General features: G+C 52.0%; 1 protein-coding gene across 5 annotated transcripts in view; it reads right to left on the bottom strand.

The window, feature by feature from the left end:
- Nucleotides 1-10,331: 10,331 nt before the first annotated feature.
- Nucleotides 10,332-17,214, bottom strand: part of PHC2 (polyhomeotic homolog 2) — a 116,776-nt gene continuing 109,893 nt past the window's right edge. For all 5 annotated transcript variants that reach the window (XM_049617539.1, XM_049617542.1, XM_049617538.1 and 2 more), the window contains 3 exons: nucleotides 16,214-16,355; nucleotides 14,811-15,087; nucleotides 10,332-11,736 (listed from right to left, as the gene is read on the bottom strand). In XM_049617539.1, the coding sequence (XP_049473496.1) occupies nucleotides 11,582-11,736; nucleotides 14,811-15,087; nucleotides 16,214-16,355 (574 nt within the window). In that variant the 3' untranslated portion in view covers nucleotides 10,332-11,581. The remainder of the gene's footprint in view (nucleotides 11,737-14,810; nucleotides 15,088-16,213; nucleotides 16,356-17,214) is intronic.

The raw sequence follows: 17,214 nt of genomic DNA, 5'->3' as shown, positions 1-17,214 counted from the left end.
ATTGTAATTTTTTTAATGTTTACTTTTGAGAGAGAGAGAGAGAGAGACAGAGAGAGAGCGCAAAAGAGTGAGGGAGGGGCAGTGAGAGAGGGAGAGAGAGAATCCTAAGCAGAGTCCACACTATCAGCACAGAGCCCAATGCGGGGCTTGAACTCAAACTGTGAGATCATGACCTGAGCCGAAATCAAGAATCAGAAATTTGGGGCTCCAGGGTGGCTCAGTTGGTTAAGCATCTAACTCTTGATTTCAGCTCAGGTCATGATCTCCTGGTTTGTGAGTTTAAAGCCCTGCATTGGGCTCCGTGTAGACAGCTTGAAGTCTGCTTGGGATTCTCTCTGTCCATCCCCTGCTCTCTCGCTCTCTCTCTCTCGAAATAAATAAAAAACTTAAAAAAAAAAAGAGTCGGACACTTAACTGACTAGGCCACCCAGGCACCCGTGGTCAACTCTAATTCTTAACAGAAGGAAAATAAAACTACTAGAAATTAATAAAGAAAGTTCTCTGTATGAAAGGAAAGTAGGATGCACATTTTTGGTAAGAGAAGATATGAGGAATGGAACTGCATTTTTGTTGAGGGAAAAGAAAGTTATTTTGTCCTAAAAATAAGGCTGGTTATTCAGAATGGGAAAGAGGAAAAACAGGACAAAATCTGGTAAAAAAGAAGGTTGCAGATGGTCTGTTGAGAAGGAATCTTGGGAAAAGGATTTTATGTGTGGTCAAGATGGCTAAGATTGGAGTGGACAGAAGTTTAAAAAATCGGGGGCGCCTGGGTGGCTCAGTCGCTTAAGTGTCTGACTCTTGATTTTGGCTCAGGTCACGATCTCTGGGTTCAAGCCCTGCGTTGGGCTCCGTGCTGTCATCACAGAGTCTGCTTGGGATCCTTTCTCTTAGACTGTTGGTCTAAGAAAGATATTTAAAAAAAAAGAAAGATAAGATATTGCTAAGAGATTGCAGAGCTTTCTCTTTACCTTTAAGTAATCTGCCTAGAGAACAAAGATTTTTGTGGCCTGTCAAAATAATTTCTTGTGTTTCCTATCAGATCTTTGATTGCTTAAGAGAACCAAGCCTTCCCTATTAGAAGGGCAAAGAGCTCTTTTTTGTTTTACAACTTAACTCTCTGTATTTGTTTAGAGTCTCTAATTGTCATGGTTAAATAGATAACCAAGTTAATGCTTCCCAATAACCTGTGATCTTATTTGCTCAAGTATTTTTAAGACCTTTTACCAACTTTTTCCTCCTCCCCCTACAATATAATGCTGAAGGAAGTCTTTTTGACCTGGAAGGAACTTTGAGATTTTCCACAGGATCTGTGGAAAACTATAAAAGAATTGTTCTCTCTCCTTATAAAAAGAGAGAGGCCAAACTGATGTAGCTTATTTGACATGTTAAATTACATGGGGAGCATTGTCAAATAAGTAATATGAAGCCTTCCTTATGTTGTATTTGCGCAGGTATGCAAGTGTTCCAGAAATTATGTGAAACTCCTGGAAATCTGGTATGTCCTGGTGTCATGCTATCAGCCACAATCCTGGCTATTATCTTAAAATGTTGTATGTTACAGAAATAATCAAATTCCCTTCTCAATGCTATTTAGCAATGGCCATTTTCGAGCCTTTTGTCATTCCCAGATGGTATGTTTCACTCTGATGCTTTTGCAAAAGTGCTTCGGCTTTAAGGAGATTCAGTACAGGTTTCTTATAACTTTAAGATCATAAAACTGAAATGGGTAAAAATCTCCAGAACTAATAGGAAAACTGATTCAAGCAGAACAAGTATTGATTACACGGGACAGAACGAGCAGGAAGGATGCTTGTAACTTATTCTGACTTTTTGTCTGAAGTGTTTCTGGTTCCTTAATGTTTTGTTTTTCTGTATTTAAGGAAACCTTTTATCTGACAAGTCTACATGACTTACAGCAATTCAGTAAAGTGTGTACCTTTGTAAACAAAGATGAAACATTTACTTTTTCTCCGACCTGATCCCTGCAGAATTTAGAAACTATTGTTTTTTTTTTTTCATGGCAATATAGCTAGTTATTTGCATACGTTCTCTGTGAATCTGGTTCTCCTTGTAATAAGACACCTTGGGAAGCATTGGTTATATTACCGAGGTTTTGATGGATACGAATTCACCCAAACTGTAGGTATTTTAGGTAAAATCTACTGTGGAGCCCTTGGCTTGGCTCCCTATCTCAAAGACTTAAAAGTTCAGTCTGAAATTCCTTATGAAAAGTTCCAACAAAGCAGTCTTAAGGACTTGTACGGTCAATCAGCCACTGTTCTTAACACACTTATATGATCAAGCCGGTTTAATGCAAACAAATTAGTTTTACTGTGACTATATTTGGTAAGTGGAGGTAATTGTAGAGAGAAAAATTATGTTTGTCCCTTTGTAGATACTAGATTCTAATCCTGTGTATTGTCTTTGAGGTTTTGTTAAGTGCCTGTAAACTGGACTAGACCTGGAATTCTTCTAGTTTCCTGAAATATCTGGCTCTGACTCTCCAAACAGATGCTTCCAAGTTTCTCCCACCTTTCTGACGGGGAGTCACAAGGACAGAGAATGCCCTGAATCTCCTTGGAAGGGACTATACCAGGTCCACCTCGCTACCCAGATGGCAGCCACCTTTAGGGACTTGAACCTTGGGTACACGTTGCACAGCTAAAGAAGGCTCCACCTGACATCTGGTCCTGTGCAGAGGCTGGAGACTTCCAGATCAAATTGACGAGGAAGAGAAGTAGCTGGCTGACAGCCAGATAGACCGCGTCCACCCAAGGTGCCAGATGGAGACCCCCTACTTTAATGTAAAACCCTTTGTTCTTTTCTTTCCTTTATGCTGGCATTGGCCTGGAAAGAGAGCACCAGCATCTGTATCTCCAGGCCATTGCTAAAGGGAGGTAACCTTTCAGACTGCTAGCTTTCAAAAACTCTGCTCTGTCCATGGTGGTGGACTCCATTCACAGAGCCACCCTAGCGGGAGCAGTACTCCCACAGGGTCTATGTCTGGGGCGGTTTTCATCTTCCTTTGGGCCTATGAATGCCTACATGGTTGGTGCATAACCAGGCGATGACTCTTACCTAACGGGTTAGCTGTGCCCCTAACTGTTCACCAACAAACTAAGGCACCCTGTGGGTCAACTCCCCTAAATTTACACCATCAAGTTAGAAAGGACCTACCAGGAGGCTTTTGTGATTCAGGATTTGCTTCCTTAGGTGTCTACCTCCCTGGTTGGGAGTGAATACAAATGAGGCTGTGATCAGCACACTCTTCTTAACTTTCAAAGTATGGCTTTGTGCTAGAGCAATGGCGGCCCAATGAAAGTCCTTAGACTCTCTGGCCAAGGTGGTTTTTGACAATAGGACAGCTCTTGATTAACTTTGGGCTGAGCAAGGAGGTATCTGTGCTGTGGTCAACACCGCCTCCCGCACCTGGATTAACACTTCTGGGAAGCTGAAACAAGGTTACATAAGATTGCTGAGCAGGCCACTTGGCTTAAAAAGAGGACTCCTTCAATGGGGTCTTTGTTTGACTTATTTGATTTTGATTGATTTGGGTCTTGGGGACCATGGCTCTTTGGTGCACTCTAGATATGGAGAGGTATCCTGCTTATGATAATCATAGGAGTAACCCTGGGGCACTGTACTCTCTCAAAAACTTTAAATGCACGTTCAAAGCCCCTAACCACCAAGCAAATGATCTCCTGGGACTGGAACATCAAACAGGGGAATGAAGAGAATGATCAACTTCAAATGTAATCCTGAGGTCATGACCTGTGACTATCACACAGGATCAGCGAAAACTGGGAGAACTTGGAGTGATAGCTGGGAGAGAGGCACTTTTTACACTTTGGACATGTCTCTCAACTCAACTGAGAGTCTGATCAAAAGGGGGTGGAAGTGTTAAAAAAGAAACAACAGGGCCCCAAATGGAGGCACTCACACGAAGCCCCCTGTCAGCAAGCCAAGACTTGGCACCAAAGGGGATTGCAGTCTTCACCTTCTCCCAGGAATGTAACTTTTAACCAGTCAGTCTAGAATTACCTGGTAAGCACTAGTGAGACTATCTGCCTGATAGACCCCCCACGTTCCCCCAAAGGAAAGTGACCTTACCTGAAACAGCCCGCTTTTTTAAAAATTTATTTTGAGAGACAGAGAGAGAGAGAGAGAGAGAGAGAGAATGAGTGCGCACAAGCAAGAGAGGGGCAGAGAGTGAATCCCAAGCAGGCTCCCCGCTGTCAGCACAGAGCCCCACGTGGGGCTCAAATTCACACACCATGAGACCACGACCTGAGCCGAAATCAAGAGTTGGATGTTCAACTGACTGAGCCATCCAGGTACCCTGAAACAGTCCACTTTTAGCTAGAAGCTTCCTTTCCTCCATCCCCTTCTGCGTACAAAAGCTTTCCATTTTGTACGGCCCCTCGGAGCTCCTTTCTATCTGCTGAGATGATGCCTGGTTCATGAATCGGTAAATAAACCCAATTAGGTCTTCAGATTTACTCAGATGAATTTTGTTTTTTAATGTTATCTAAGGGAGGAAAATGTCTTTCTTTATACTCCTCTCTTGTCCAGCTTCCCCTTACGTTCTAGTCACCCTCTGGGGTGTTTTCCAACACCAACAACCAAGTCAGTACTCCAGCCTCAAGTGAGGGTCCAACAATTCGATTCATTTCTATACTATTTACCTGGAGTTAGTGCCAGATCCCACAGGTCAAGGGCGCAGTCCTGTGAGACGGCCCCCTCTTCAGAAGCCAGTTGCAAATCCTGGGCCACCCCTACTTCTGGCTGATTGACCATAACTCAGGGGTTCCCACAAGCCCCTCCTCGTGTTCCATAAGTTGCTCACAGAACCGCTCACATAACTCGGGGAGGCACTTTACTTATCTTTACTGGTTTATTTATAAAGGGTATGCATGAACACCCAGAGGAAGTGCTACATAGAGTGAGGTCAGGAGCTTCTGGCCCCGCGGAGTTGGAATGGGCCACCCTCCCAGCATATGAATGCATTCACCAACCCGGAAAGTTTCTAAACGTTGCTGTTCAGGAGTTTTTATAGCCAGTCTCCAGCTCTGCCTTCCCTCCCTGGAGGTCGGGGGTGGGGCTGAAAGTTCCAAGTGTGTAGTCAACTTGGCCATTCAGGTGGTTAGTCCCATCCTGAGACAATTGAGGGGCCTACCCTAAGTCACCATGTGACTCATCGTGAATAACAACAGATAGTCCTATCACTCAGGAAATTGCAAGGTTTTTAGGAGTTCTATGCCTGGAGCATAGGAAAAAGACCAAAAGTCTTATAATACTGTGTGGTGTAGTTCATCAAGTTCCATCCTGGAACCGGATTCTCTGGTGGGACTGTTCTGGGCATCATAGGTACAGTGACAGAGGACCCCCGGGGGCACTGGTGCCACCTGGGCTCTCTACTTGGATGTCTCCTAAGTGCCTCAAACTTAAGTCAGAAAGGAACTTTGGATTTTCCTCAGAAACCTGCTCCCCACTCAAGTCTCCTCCATCCTGGTAAATGTAATCGTAACGTCCACGTGTTCTCTCTGACGGGTCCCAAGTTACCCAAGTGGGACCACTTCCTCGCTCCTCGGAGCCCTTCGTCACCAAATTCTCTTGCTTCCGCCTCCCCACCAGAGCCCCAGGCTCCTTCTTCCCCACCCCTGCTTCTCATCTGGACTCCTGTAACTGTCTACTAACTTGCCCCATCTCTTTCCGTGAAGTTCCTTAAACTTGCCATGACTTATTGTCTTCCCCAACTCTGTATCTTTGCCCACATTGCTGTTTTGCTATCAACCATCACCAAGCTCCAGAAAATTCTTCTACACCCAGCCTCCTCCTGGTGATGCCTTCCTCGACCTCCCCCTCCAACACCTGCTGCCATATGCTCCTCCGCACCTGTGCAAACCTCTACTCAAGCACTTGCCAAACTCTACTCTGTACTTCTGCCCCGCCAGGCGGCAGGGCCATTCTATTACCTTTTGTTTTCTTGGGGCCAAACTCGAGAGCCTGCCTCATGGTTGGTGGTATTAATATTTGTTCAGTAAACTAAATGAAGCAATGAATAGGTTCCTTGTCTTCATTCTTTCCCAAACTGTGACTCCTTTCTCAAGGCTCTGTTTGCTTCAGCGTTAAGTCTGCACTCTACAAATATCTTCAGACATTTACTGAGGCACTCTGCCTGCCGAGTGTTTTATGTCCGTATCGCATTGAGGTCTGACCACGGTCCCTTGAAGGAGATGCCATGATTATCTCCACCTTATAAATGAAGAAACTGAGGCTCAGAAACATTAAATCACTTGCTCAAGGTCACACGGCTGGTTAAGCGGTGGAGCTGAGTTTGAACTTAGGTCTGATTCCCAAGCCAGAACGTGGCATTTGGGGCACCTTTTGACCTGGCCCCAGCTCAACCTTAACGCTCCTCTCCCAATGGTCTCTGGCTGGGTTAATATTCCCCCAAGGCACCTCACATCCCCCCTGCCTCCCCTCCCCCCGGTCAGTGTCTCTCCTGCAGGAAGCTTTCTCTCCCCTTGCACACACCAGCCCCACCAAGCTCCGGGAGGGCGGGCTGCAGCTGGCTCCCGGAAGCAGTGCTACCCCAGAGGTACACTCTGGGAAACACCACCTGTCCACGCTGCAGGGGCGAGAAAAGGCTAGAGTGGACCGCTCTCAGCCTTCACCACCTTGACTCATTTAGCCGGCACCCACCCCAACCCCCAACCTCGGTAGGGCAAGCTGATGCATATCTTGGGCACTGGACCTCAGCCAAGGCAGCCAGGCAGAGCGGGCCCCAAGTGGCCCCGGGTGAGGGCCGGGTGGGCACCTGCCAGCTCCTGCCGCCCCCTCCCATGCCCCAGCTGGGAACCCTAGTCCACAGGGGCCCCTGCCTGACCCATTCTTCCACATGGCTTGCTCAGATATTTTCAAAGGCACCCCCTCCGCCCCCCCTCCACCTGCAGAAAGTGGTCCCTCAAGCCCACGCCAAGCTCTAACCTCTCCGACCTCCTCGCTTTCAAGAAGGGGTTAAAGAACAAGCATTAGTTCTGAAGTGGGAACAAATTTCAACTCCGGACGGTCAGTCCCAGTGGGACTAGAGAGAGGTCTTGGCTATGGCAGGGGACGCAGAACTAGGCCTTTCTCTCGCTCACCAAGGGGGCTCAGAGTTCAGGGAAGCCAGGGGAGTAACCCCACTCTCCCCCAGGAGCCACAAGGTCTCCCAGGACGCAGTCTGCGCCCGCCCAGCTCTGCCCCATGGACCATCTCTACCCCTTGAGTGATGTCCCCTGTCAGAGTCTCCTTTGCCCAGGATCTCCATGGCTCAGCCTTTGTGCCTCCTCCTTGCCTTGTTCTGGCCACCAGGGTGGATTTCTGCCAGTTCAGCTGTCCTGCCCCATCTTCCCCCACATGCTGGCAGTGTCCCCAACTCACCTGAGTCTCTCCTTGAGAGCCATGTCTAGAAGCTGTGGGGACAGCCTGCCAGGAAGAACCCTCTAGCTTGGAGCCAGGGGAGAAATAACCAGTTCCTGGTGACTGGGACAAAGCAGCTGCAGGCCATCTGTCAGAAACCACACCCACAGAAGCCAGCAGGGATGGACTGCCCTGAGGGGAACTCCCTTGGGGGCGGTGCCTGCTGGAGGAAACTGGCCCCAGGATGGGGTGGGGGCTGGGAACCCCCTTGGGGCCAATCACCTGGGAGAAGGTGAATCTGAGGCACGCCAGCTCTGGTTGGCCAGAGGCTCTGAGCTATTTTGTACTGACTTCTCTTACCTGCCTTGGGGGGTCCCTGCGCCTCTCTTCAGCATCTTGGAGCCCTGGGAGAGGACTATGGTCTGTGAGTCCCGCTAAGGTGTTTGCTGCCCAGGGAAAATCCTGTTCTGCCAGATCTCAAGGGCACTGGTCACCTGGTTGTGACCTTGGACAACTCACAATAAAATGGGGTACATACACCAGTCACCCAGCACAGTGTAAGAGCCACACAAAATAGGGATAGGGAAGGGTTTTGGAAAGTTTACACTGGGCAGGGTTTTCTAAAAGTGCAGTTTGCAAGTTCTCAGAAATCAGTTTTGTGGATCAGGGATCAAGACCAAGATTTAAACGTATGAACAGGAAGAGAATTGAAAAGAAAATATTAGAATGTATTGCACATAAAGGTAGGTATTGTTTTATGAAATTTTTGTTTCAGAGATCTATATTTAGGTATGTATATGAGAGCGGGAGACCTTTTTTTTTAAACCGTGGCTCATGATCAAGAAAGTCTTCAAAATTCTGAGTAAAGCGTAAACAGGAACGGATACAGGTTTTCCTCCTATCTGAAAGAAGAGAGTTCTTTATGAAAACTGCCCTCAGTAGAAAAGGCATAAAAGTGAAGTTTTAATTGAATCATTACTTCATATGGAAAGTTTTTTTCAGCATTCCTGCATCCAAAGGGTAACCCATGGTGGGCTTTTCTGCTCCCTTAGGACACTGTCGCCTTGCTAACGGATACACAAAATAAATGGAGACAAAGCACAGATGCTCCCAGAGCTGTGGGGACGGAGATGCCACACGTCCCAGGTCCCCAGAAGGAGCACGGTCTCCGGAAGGAGCCCGGTCCCCGGGTCCCCGGTCCCCGGAAGGGCCTAGCACTGCATGAGCTTCTATGGCAGCTTGCTGCAAAGCAAAGGCTATTTTCACTTTTTGCCTTTTTTCGTAAAACAAAAACCCTCTTGGCATTTGTTTTCCTTAGTGGAAACAGGTACTGCCGTAGGGTTTTGGTAAAAGTGGCCTACCGTTGAGCTTTCGCAAGCAGGGGCTCTCCCTATGGATTTAAAGAAGCAAGCTTCGGGTTGCCTGGGTGGCTCGGTTAAGCTTCCTACTTCAGCTCAGGTCAGGTCACACTCGCACTGTTTGTGGGTTCGAGCCCCGCGTCAGGCTCTGTGCTGACATGACATCTCGGAGCCTGGAGCCTGCTTCTGATTCTGTGTCTCCCTCTCTCTCCCCCTCCCCGGCTCGGGCTCTGTCTCTCTCTGTCTCCCAAAAATGAATACATGTTTAAAAAAAATTTAAAGAAGCACCCTTCCAACTTACAACAGGTGGGGCCTGTCACCCGAACAAAACCAACAGTATTTGCTTGTGTCAGTGCCCTCGAATTCACCATGGCCCCTTTTAGGAGTTTCAGTGTCTTCCTCCTTCACCACACATGAAGAACAAATTCAGGAGAGGCCTGGTTTTCACTTTCCCCAGAAGGGAAAATGGGGGTCTGGGGTGAAGGGGCTTGTCCAGATCCGCACGGGGCCCCAGTGCACCTGCCCGCTGGGCCTGCATTCCTCCACCGGGTGGCTCCCCGCACCTTCCCGCTTTCCCCTGGGTTCCGCCCCGCCTGGCCCTGGCAGAGCCGCCCCTCCAGTCCGGGCTCCGGCCTCTGGGTAATCAAACTCCTAAGTCGGCTTCTCCTTCTCCTCCAGGTAGTAGTTACAATTTAACTGGCTTTCCAAAGAGGTGGTATCAAACTCCTATAAGTTATGCCATATCTTCCCGGGCTCCACCCTTGGAGACTGATTCAGTGTGCTGGGGCCCAGGCCTCAAACCCACATTTTAAACAAGCAGAAACACTGCCTTAAGGAAAAACCCAGAGGCTGGAAGGAGCAGGAGGTCAGGCGCAGGAGTTTCATAAGGGAGTTTCAGCTCCATTTGGGCAGGGCAGGGGCTGCTTTGCGCTCCATGAGGCCTGGTTCAGGGAGGCACAGGGCCACACGAGCCGCTGTTGGCCGCACACACCGGGGCCGCTCCGGCCAGCTCAGCTCGAGTCCCACCATCCGCACCCCACCCCCCCATGCCTTTGCAGAGCCACCTGCGTCGAGAATGCCCTTTCTTCTTCATTCAAGACTTAGGTGTCACTTGCGCGAGGACAAAGCATCCAATAATTAGCTGTTCCAACATCCCACAACTGCTCAGAGACTGCCGAGTGAACCAAAGCCATCCCAAGGGCTCTCGGACACGGAGCCACTGCGCAGCAACAACCGAGGGTGTGTGCCTGGGGATGGAAGTCTGGGCTCTGCCCCAGGTGTTCCAGGTTATTCCTGGCCCAAGAGCACTGCGTCTCCCCTGCGGGAAGCGGGGAGGGGGACTCAGAGCTGAGGGGCTCTGGACCCTCCCACTCCAAGGGACAAGGGTGAAAGAGGCCGTGTCAGCTTCCTCCTGTGAAATGGGACGAAGGGCGCCCTCAGACCACGGACCGGGCCCCAGCAAAGCGCGGAGGGTGTGCTGTCCAGTTAAGGCCGTCCCTCCCCCAACCCAGGAAACCACCCCTCTCCTTGTGGACGAAAAGGAGCCAGTGGAGAAAGGCACAGAAGAAACAGATTTTACAGATTTATTTTTAAAAAATGAAAACAAAAGGTTAAAAAAGTCCTTCATTTCCAACCCTGCCTGGGGGTGTGTGTGGGGAATAGAACAAGCTGAGAAAGGTGCTCACCCTGTTCCCAGGGAGAGCCCCGCTCCTCCCCCAGGAGCCTCCGAGGACAGGGCAAGTCAGAGGCAGGCCCTCGCCCTTCCTGCCCTGCCTCCTCCGCAGGTAGCTCAAATTGCTAGCAAGTTCCAGAGGCAAACAAGTGTGGGAACTGGAGGCCCAAGGCTGCCTTCTTCGCGGCAACGCCACCCTGGCTCTTCTCTGCCCTCAGACGTTCTCTGGGCCCCCACTCAGGGGCTCCTGGGGCGGGCGGGCGGGCGGGCGGGCAGGCCAGGAGGCCCCGCCCGGCCTACAGCAGCTCCCTTAATGCTGTTCGTGGCACAGCAGGGCAGTCGGGGGGACTTCACAGTGTGGGAAGGGCTTCGGAGACAGCGTGCCCACTCTGGAAAGGAAAACCCTCTGCACAGAGGCTGCCCTCCTTTTCTATTCCCCATCCTGAGGCTGAGTGGAGTCCAGGACAAAGCACTAAGTGGCTGTTTGCTACAGAACACCTGGAGGTGCCAGAGGGTGGCTCTGGGCCCATCTGTCAGTCCAGGCTCCTACACAGTCATCCAGTCACACACACAGCGTTAAGGCGTCTGTGCCAGTGGGCGTGGCCGAACCGGGCCCAGCTTCTCTCGCTCCACCTGCAGAGGGTGAAGGGGGAGAGCCCCTGGCTGCTTCAGAAACGGGCTGAAGGGGGAGAAGCTGGCAACGGAAGAGTTAGCCAGGCCTGGAGAAAGAAGCGGGAGGAAGGCAGGCAAGGGCTCGCGAGGCCTCTATCCAGGCCTGACGGCTGCCCTTGGAAGTAACCCAACTCAGGTTGGGGAGCCCTGACCATATGCCCCCTGGAAAATGGGGGACAGAAAGAGAGGAAGAGAGCGGGGCTAGAGTATTGGGACTTTGGAGGAAGCCAGTGCTATCAATATTTACAAGCATAAAGCCCCATCTTCTGCGCCACCTACCTCTCTGCCCCTCCCACAGAAAGAAAGGCCCCTGAGAGCCATTGAGGGGGTGCCAAGCCCTCCTTACCAGCCACGCCCCACAGGGAGAGCCCTTCCCTCCGACTGGCCCCGTTTCTGGGCCCCTCAGGAACGTCCGCCTGGCTCTGCTCAGTCGGGAGGAGGAGCCCGGGCCAGACCCCTGGCTCTCCGGCCGGCCCTACGAGTCCTTGAGCATGCTGATGCGTGCGTAGATCTTCAGGGCCGGCCCCAGCTTGATGTTCATGGCGCTCATCAGATGGTCCTCCTTGAGCAGCAGCAGGGCTTGCCCGTCGATCTCCTGGGCGCGGAACTCCTCTGCTATCTCCTGGCAGCCTGAGGGGACACCACCAAGGACCGCATCACCCTGAGCTCCCGCGTTCGCGCTTGGCGGTCACTGCACGGGAGACGTGCGATCTCCTCTAACCCTCCCGGCTGCCCCGCACCTCGAGGAAGGCCATCCTGCCGTCAGAGGCCAAGCGACTCCCCCAGTGGTCCCACCTCCTCATTCACGCGTGTGTCCTCACTGGACCCTCCCCTCAATGGACTGGGCGGACCCAGCAGAGCAACACGGTGCTGCAGGAGTGACCGCGTGTGATTTCCAGGCCTAGGTCACCGAGCGTACAGCAGCTGCCACCTTGCTTTATTTTGGAGGAAGCTGGCGACCGTATCGTGAGGACCCTGGAGCAGCACTCCGAAGAGGCCCAGGTGGACAGGAACTGAGGCTGCCTGAGTGGGGCACCTTGGAACCGGTCCTTCGGCTCCAAGCCAGACAACTGCACTCTGGCTGCCATCCTGATGGAGGCCTCGTAAGAGCCCAGGCCGGTGTTGCGCAGCTAAGCCGCATCCCCGACCCACAGAACCCGGGGGAGCAGCCACTACGCTCTGGGGTAACGAATGAAGTTCGGTTCCCGGAAGAGGGGTGCTTCCATGGCCAGGAGGCGGCAGCTGGAAGGACCGTGAGGAGTCAGTGAGGCGTCTCAGACACTCAGAGAGGCTCGAGGCTCGGCGGGAGTCTGATGGCCTGTGAGGAAACTGGGTGAGGCTTCGAGGAAAGTGAGGAAACTGTTCCTGGAAATCGGAAAAAACGGAGCAAATGTGGCCACCCTGCCGCCGGGGGTCACGCGGTGAGTTTAACGTGCCTCACGAACTGAGCAATCTGAGGACGCTTCCAGCAGAATGCCAGAGGCTTCGCCTGGTGTCTGATGCTGTGCACAGGAAACTGAGGAGAGGCGAGGAAAAGGCAGAACTGTTCCACATCAAGGAGCTAGGACTGGCTGGTTTGAAAATCGCTAGCCTCTGTGACAGCAAATGAGGCTGAAACTACAAGGTAGTCTCTAGGCAGAGGTCAAAGCCAGGACGTGGGACACGGGCTAGAGACGGAACTGAGGGTGTGATCAATCTTTCGCTAAGACCTTGGAAGCATGAAGGTGCTGCCTCAGAGGGCTCTCTAAGGATGTCATGGGCGTGCCTCACGGATCCTCGCCATTCAACAGCGGAACTTCTGAGAGGTTAGGGGCACTGTCCCCCAGCTTCAGAAGAAGCCGACAGAGAGGAAGGCTTACCTTGGAGCATTTTTGGGTATGGGTTTTGTCTAATGGAGTGAATCCCAACAACTCGCATAGGAAGCCCACAAAGATTTTAAGAGAATCGTACTCGCACAGACACTGCTCTAACCGAAAGGGTCAGAAGTCATAGAAAATGAGGAGCAGTACAAACAGGCTGAGAAAACGCCCCTGCTGAAAGCCCAGGCTGCCTTTCATGGGAAAGAAAGGATGACTCAGAGGGTGGAACCAAGAAAGGGAAAGAAAGTCACCCCTAGGCTCTGAGTCCTAATTCGGGAATGCCAACATGTGTCCGTGCTAGGTTTCGGAACTAGTGCCATGGCTCCTGTATCCCCCGTTTTCCCCTTGTTGAACAAGCATGCCCACTGTGGTGACCCTGTGCCTGTCCCGCCAGATCTGGGGTTTGTGCAAGGAGACGGGTCATGTGTCTCTAGCTCTCGGGTGTTCAGATCGAGAGGAACCGGCCGCAGGAGCTCCTCCACGCCTGGACCTGAGTTCGCTGGTTGAGATCCTGGGCTTCGAGCCCCTGCTGTCATGGAATGAGTCCTATGGGGTCAGGGTGGGGGTGGGGGTGGTCTACTTGAGGGAGGGACATGAATCACTGGGGCCAGTGACTGGGGAACTATGGTAATCGGCCCTCAGACAGCTCCAAATCAACCTGGCTTCCCTTTTATGCCCCCGCAGGCACGACCTGTGTGACAGTGTGAAAGTGACACCACGTGGTTTTACGACCGGTGTGACAGTGTGAAAGTGACACCACATGGTTTCGGAATCTAGATCAAAAGGGGCACCAAGGCTTCCACCTGATGTCCTGGACCACCAGCTGTGGGGCAAGTGCTTGCCACATCCTGGGAACACCCAAGCGTGAGTGGCCCATACTGAGAGGAACTGACACCCGCTGTGAGCAGCCATACCCTCCTCAAGAAGCAGGGCAGTGCGGCACCTCAGAACAGGATTCCGCAGCCCCAGGGAAGCCACATCTTCATCGCAACCTTGTGAGAGGCCCTGGGGCAGAACTGCCCAGCCGAGCCACTCCCAGATTCCTTCCCGACAGTGACCGTGTGGGGATATATTCTGGGGGCGCAGCAACGGATGACTAACACACTGAGCTAAGGGGCAGAGCCGGGATGCGAGCCCAGTCCTGACACACAAGGCTGTGCTCTCAACCGCTATCTCCACTCCAGGCTTGGAGTCCCAGGCCTGTGGCAGCCCCTCTGTACCTGGCGTGGCCAGCGGCTGGGTGAGACTGGGCAGAAACAACAGTAGAGAGGTTGTGTGATCCCACGGAGAGCATCTGTGAATAACATGAGGTTTGCCTTCCAGGGTTTATTTCTAAACTGTAGCCCTCAAAACCACGTGCACTCCCCGCCAGGGTTGTGTGCAGTCCTGGGTACACGGCAGACTTGCACATCTGTGTGCCTCTGCTCACACGCCCCCCCTGGTGCCATCTCTCTAGCTGGCCGAGGCCTGCGCACCCGCGGTTTCCAGCTCACACAGTCCTCTGCTGGCTTTCTCCTTGACAGGTTGCCTACATTCCACTTGGCTCCTCTCACACTCTGTCCCAGGAGAGACACGGGGTCGACTCACCGTCCCCTCTGCATTTCACACAGCCGGCTCACCATGGCAGCAAATACACCTCATTACAGGCACAGGATTTAACTTACAGTTGTGTTCTGAACTAGAAAGTACACTCTTCCAGGCGGGAACCTCACTGACTCATCTCTGCACTCCCGTTCGTGAGCCTGAGTCATCAACTGAGTCATTTCCTGGTCGGGGGAGGGGAGGTCTCTCCCTCTCTCCCGGCGATGCTATCCCGGGCAGGTGTGGGACTGTCAGGGGTCTTACCTGGCAGGGAGCGGATGAACTCGTAGACATCTTCTACATTCCATTTGGTGGGCTCGCTTGGTAGGAAGTGGTGCCCCATGCCCACCAGGTCCCGCATGTGCATGTCAGGGAGCTCCAGGTCCCGCTGGCCTTGTCGCCGGCGGGAGGTGGACGAACTGGCTGAGATGGGTGACAGGGGCTCCTCATAGCTTGAGTTATCCGAGCAACGGCTGGAGTCTTCCTGGCTGTGTGTCAGCTGCAACGCGGCCGTGACCGAGAGGGGCACAGTGCCTGTTGGCTGGGGGGCAGGGAGAACGGTTGGCTTCCTGATGGGAGAACCACCCACGTCTAGCAGAGTGACGGGCAAAGCAAGTGGTGTCCTCCTTCTACTTGGTCCACGACTATATACCTTTGAATTCCTAGATCAAAGCATCTTCCGGGCTGTCCCCTCTCTGGTCCTCCCAGTACTGGCACGTGCACCGCACTGCACGGCAATGACCTGACTCTATGTCTGTTGTTTCTTCTAGATGTGGGGTTTTAAACCAGGGCTCTATGGGTTTCAGGTGTGGTCTACGAAACAGCATGGAGAATTTCCTGGGCATATGCATGTTGGATGGCAGCTTTCCTCACAGTCTTAAAGAGGTTTATGACAACAAGCAGCAAAAACACATCAGGTTCTGAAATGTCCCACTAGGCTGTGGGCTCCCGCAGGGTGACTTAGAGCCTTAGTGCCTCACAGCGCTACAGCGCCTCTCAGCATACGGCTGGGGCTACAAAATAGTTAACGAATGAATACCCATGGTCCTGGTAGAGGCTTCAAGAACTCAGTGCTCTGTGTCTGAGGAGGCAATGACGGGCGCCTGGGTGGCTCGGTTGGTTAAACGGCCATCTTCGGCTCAGGTCACGGTCTCACAGTTCGTGAGTTCGAGCCCCGTGTCAGGCTCTGTGCTGACAGCTCAGAGCCTGGAGCCTGCTTCGGATTCTGTGTCTCCCTCTCTCTCTGTCCCTCCCCCGCTCATGCTCTTTCTCTCTTACTCAAAAATAAACATTAAGAAAAAAAACAAAAAGAACCAATGAGATGTGGGGGAAAGGGTATAGGCTGCCTCCCCACCCCGCCCTCCATGCGAGACATGAGATAACCGGGACGGTTTGTCTCTTCACAGGGCCAGGCAGAGGAGACCCCACTTCCATGCTCCCAGAAGGATGGAAGCAAACTGGAAGGGGAGAGGTGAGGAAGGGGCAAGGGAAACCACCCCTAAGCATCCATGGGTCCAAATGCAAGGGCCCCTTAAGGGACCTGAGAAGGTTGTGAGAAATGAGGACATAACAGAGTATACTTAGTCAGCAGGGGGAAAGGCATGCGGGTGTCCCAGGCCTGTTAAGAAGGGAAGTTGGCGGGGACTTGTGTCAAGCCGGCATCTCACCTGCTTCTTGGTATCCTTGGTAAGTGGTGGCAGACTGGCTTTGCTGGCCCGGCGGCGGTTGTGGGTCGTGGCTCCTGCCTTCTGAAGCTTGCTCCGGTCCGAGTGGAAAAGCCCCACTCGTTTGGTACACCCCACGTTGTACCTGCCGGAGTCAGGGAAGGACGGAAGTCAGAGCACAGTCATGGGGAGTACGGGCCTCGGGCAGCATGACAGCAGCCGGGCTCTCCAGCAACATCTGAGTCTGTCTATTTGCGCCGATCCTGGGTCTACCACTGACTGCTAGCTGTGTGACTCTGGGTAAGCCACTGGATCTCTGAGCCTCAGTTTCCTCATCTGGAGCTGGGGATGAGACGGCTCACTTCCTGAACTCGGTCCAACAGTGACATGAGCTAACATGTGGCATGTGCTCAACATGACAACTCGGGTCATGTGAAGAACTCGTGGCCGACATAGTCTACACTGAACGTCACTGGTGCCAGAAGACAGCTGCCTGCAGTCCTGCTGGGAGGTACAGGCGCACCTCACAGACACTGCAGGGTCGGTTCCAGAGAGGACTCGCAATAAAGAGAGTCAGATGACTTCTGTTTGTTCCCTGATGCATATAAAAGTAAGGTTTACGTTACACTGGAGTTTATTAAGCATGCAATAGCATTATGTCTAAAAAAACCAAAGTACGTGCCTTAATTTAAAAACACCTTATTGCTGGGGCGCCTGGGTGGCTCAGTTGGTTAAGCGTCCGACTTCGGTTCAGGTCATGACCTCACAGTTTGTGAGTTCAAGCCCCGTGTCGGGCTCTGTGCTGACAGCTCAGAGCCCGGAGCCTGCTTTAATTCTGTGTCTCCCTCTCTCTCTGCCCCTTCCCTGCTTGTGCTCTGTCTCTCTCTCTCTCTCAAAAATAAATGTTAAAAAAATTTTATAAAATAAAAAAATACCTTATTGCTAAAAATTGCTAACCATCATCTGAGCTTTCAGTGAGTCATAAATAACCTTTTTGCTGATGG

Source organism: Panthera uncia (assembly GCF_023721935.1).
Source record: "Panthera uncia isolate 11264 chromosome C1 unlocalized genomic scaffold, Puncia_PCG_1.0 HiC_scaffold_4, whole genome shotgun sequence".
Taxonomy (NCBI): Eukaryota; Metazoa; Chordata; class Mammalia; order Carnivora; family Felidae; genus Panthera; species Panthera uncia.
Note: the sequence above shows the minus strand (reverse complement) of the source record. Positions and strands in the feature narration are given on the sequence as shown.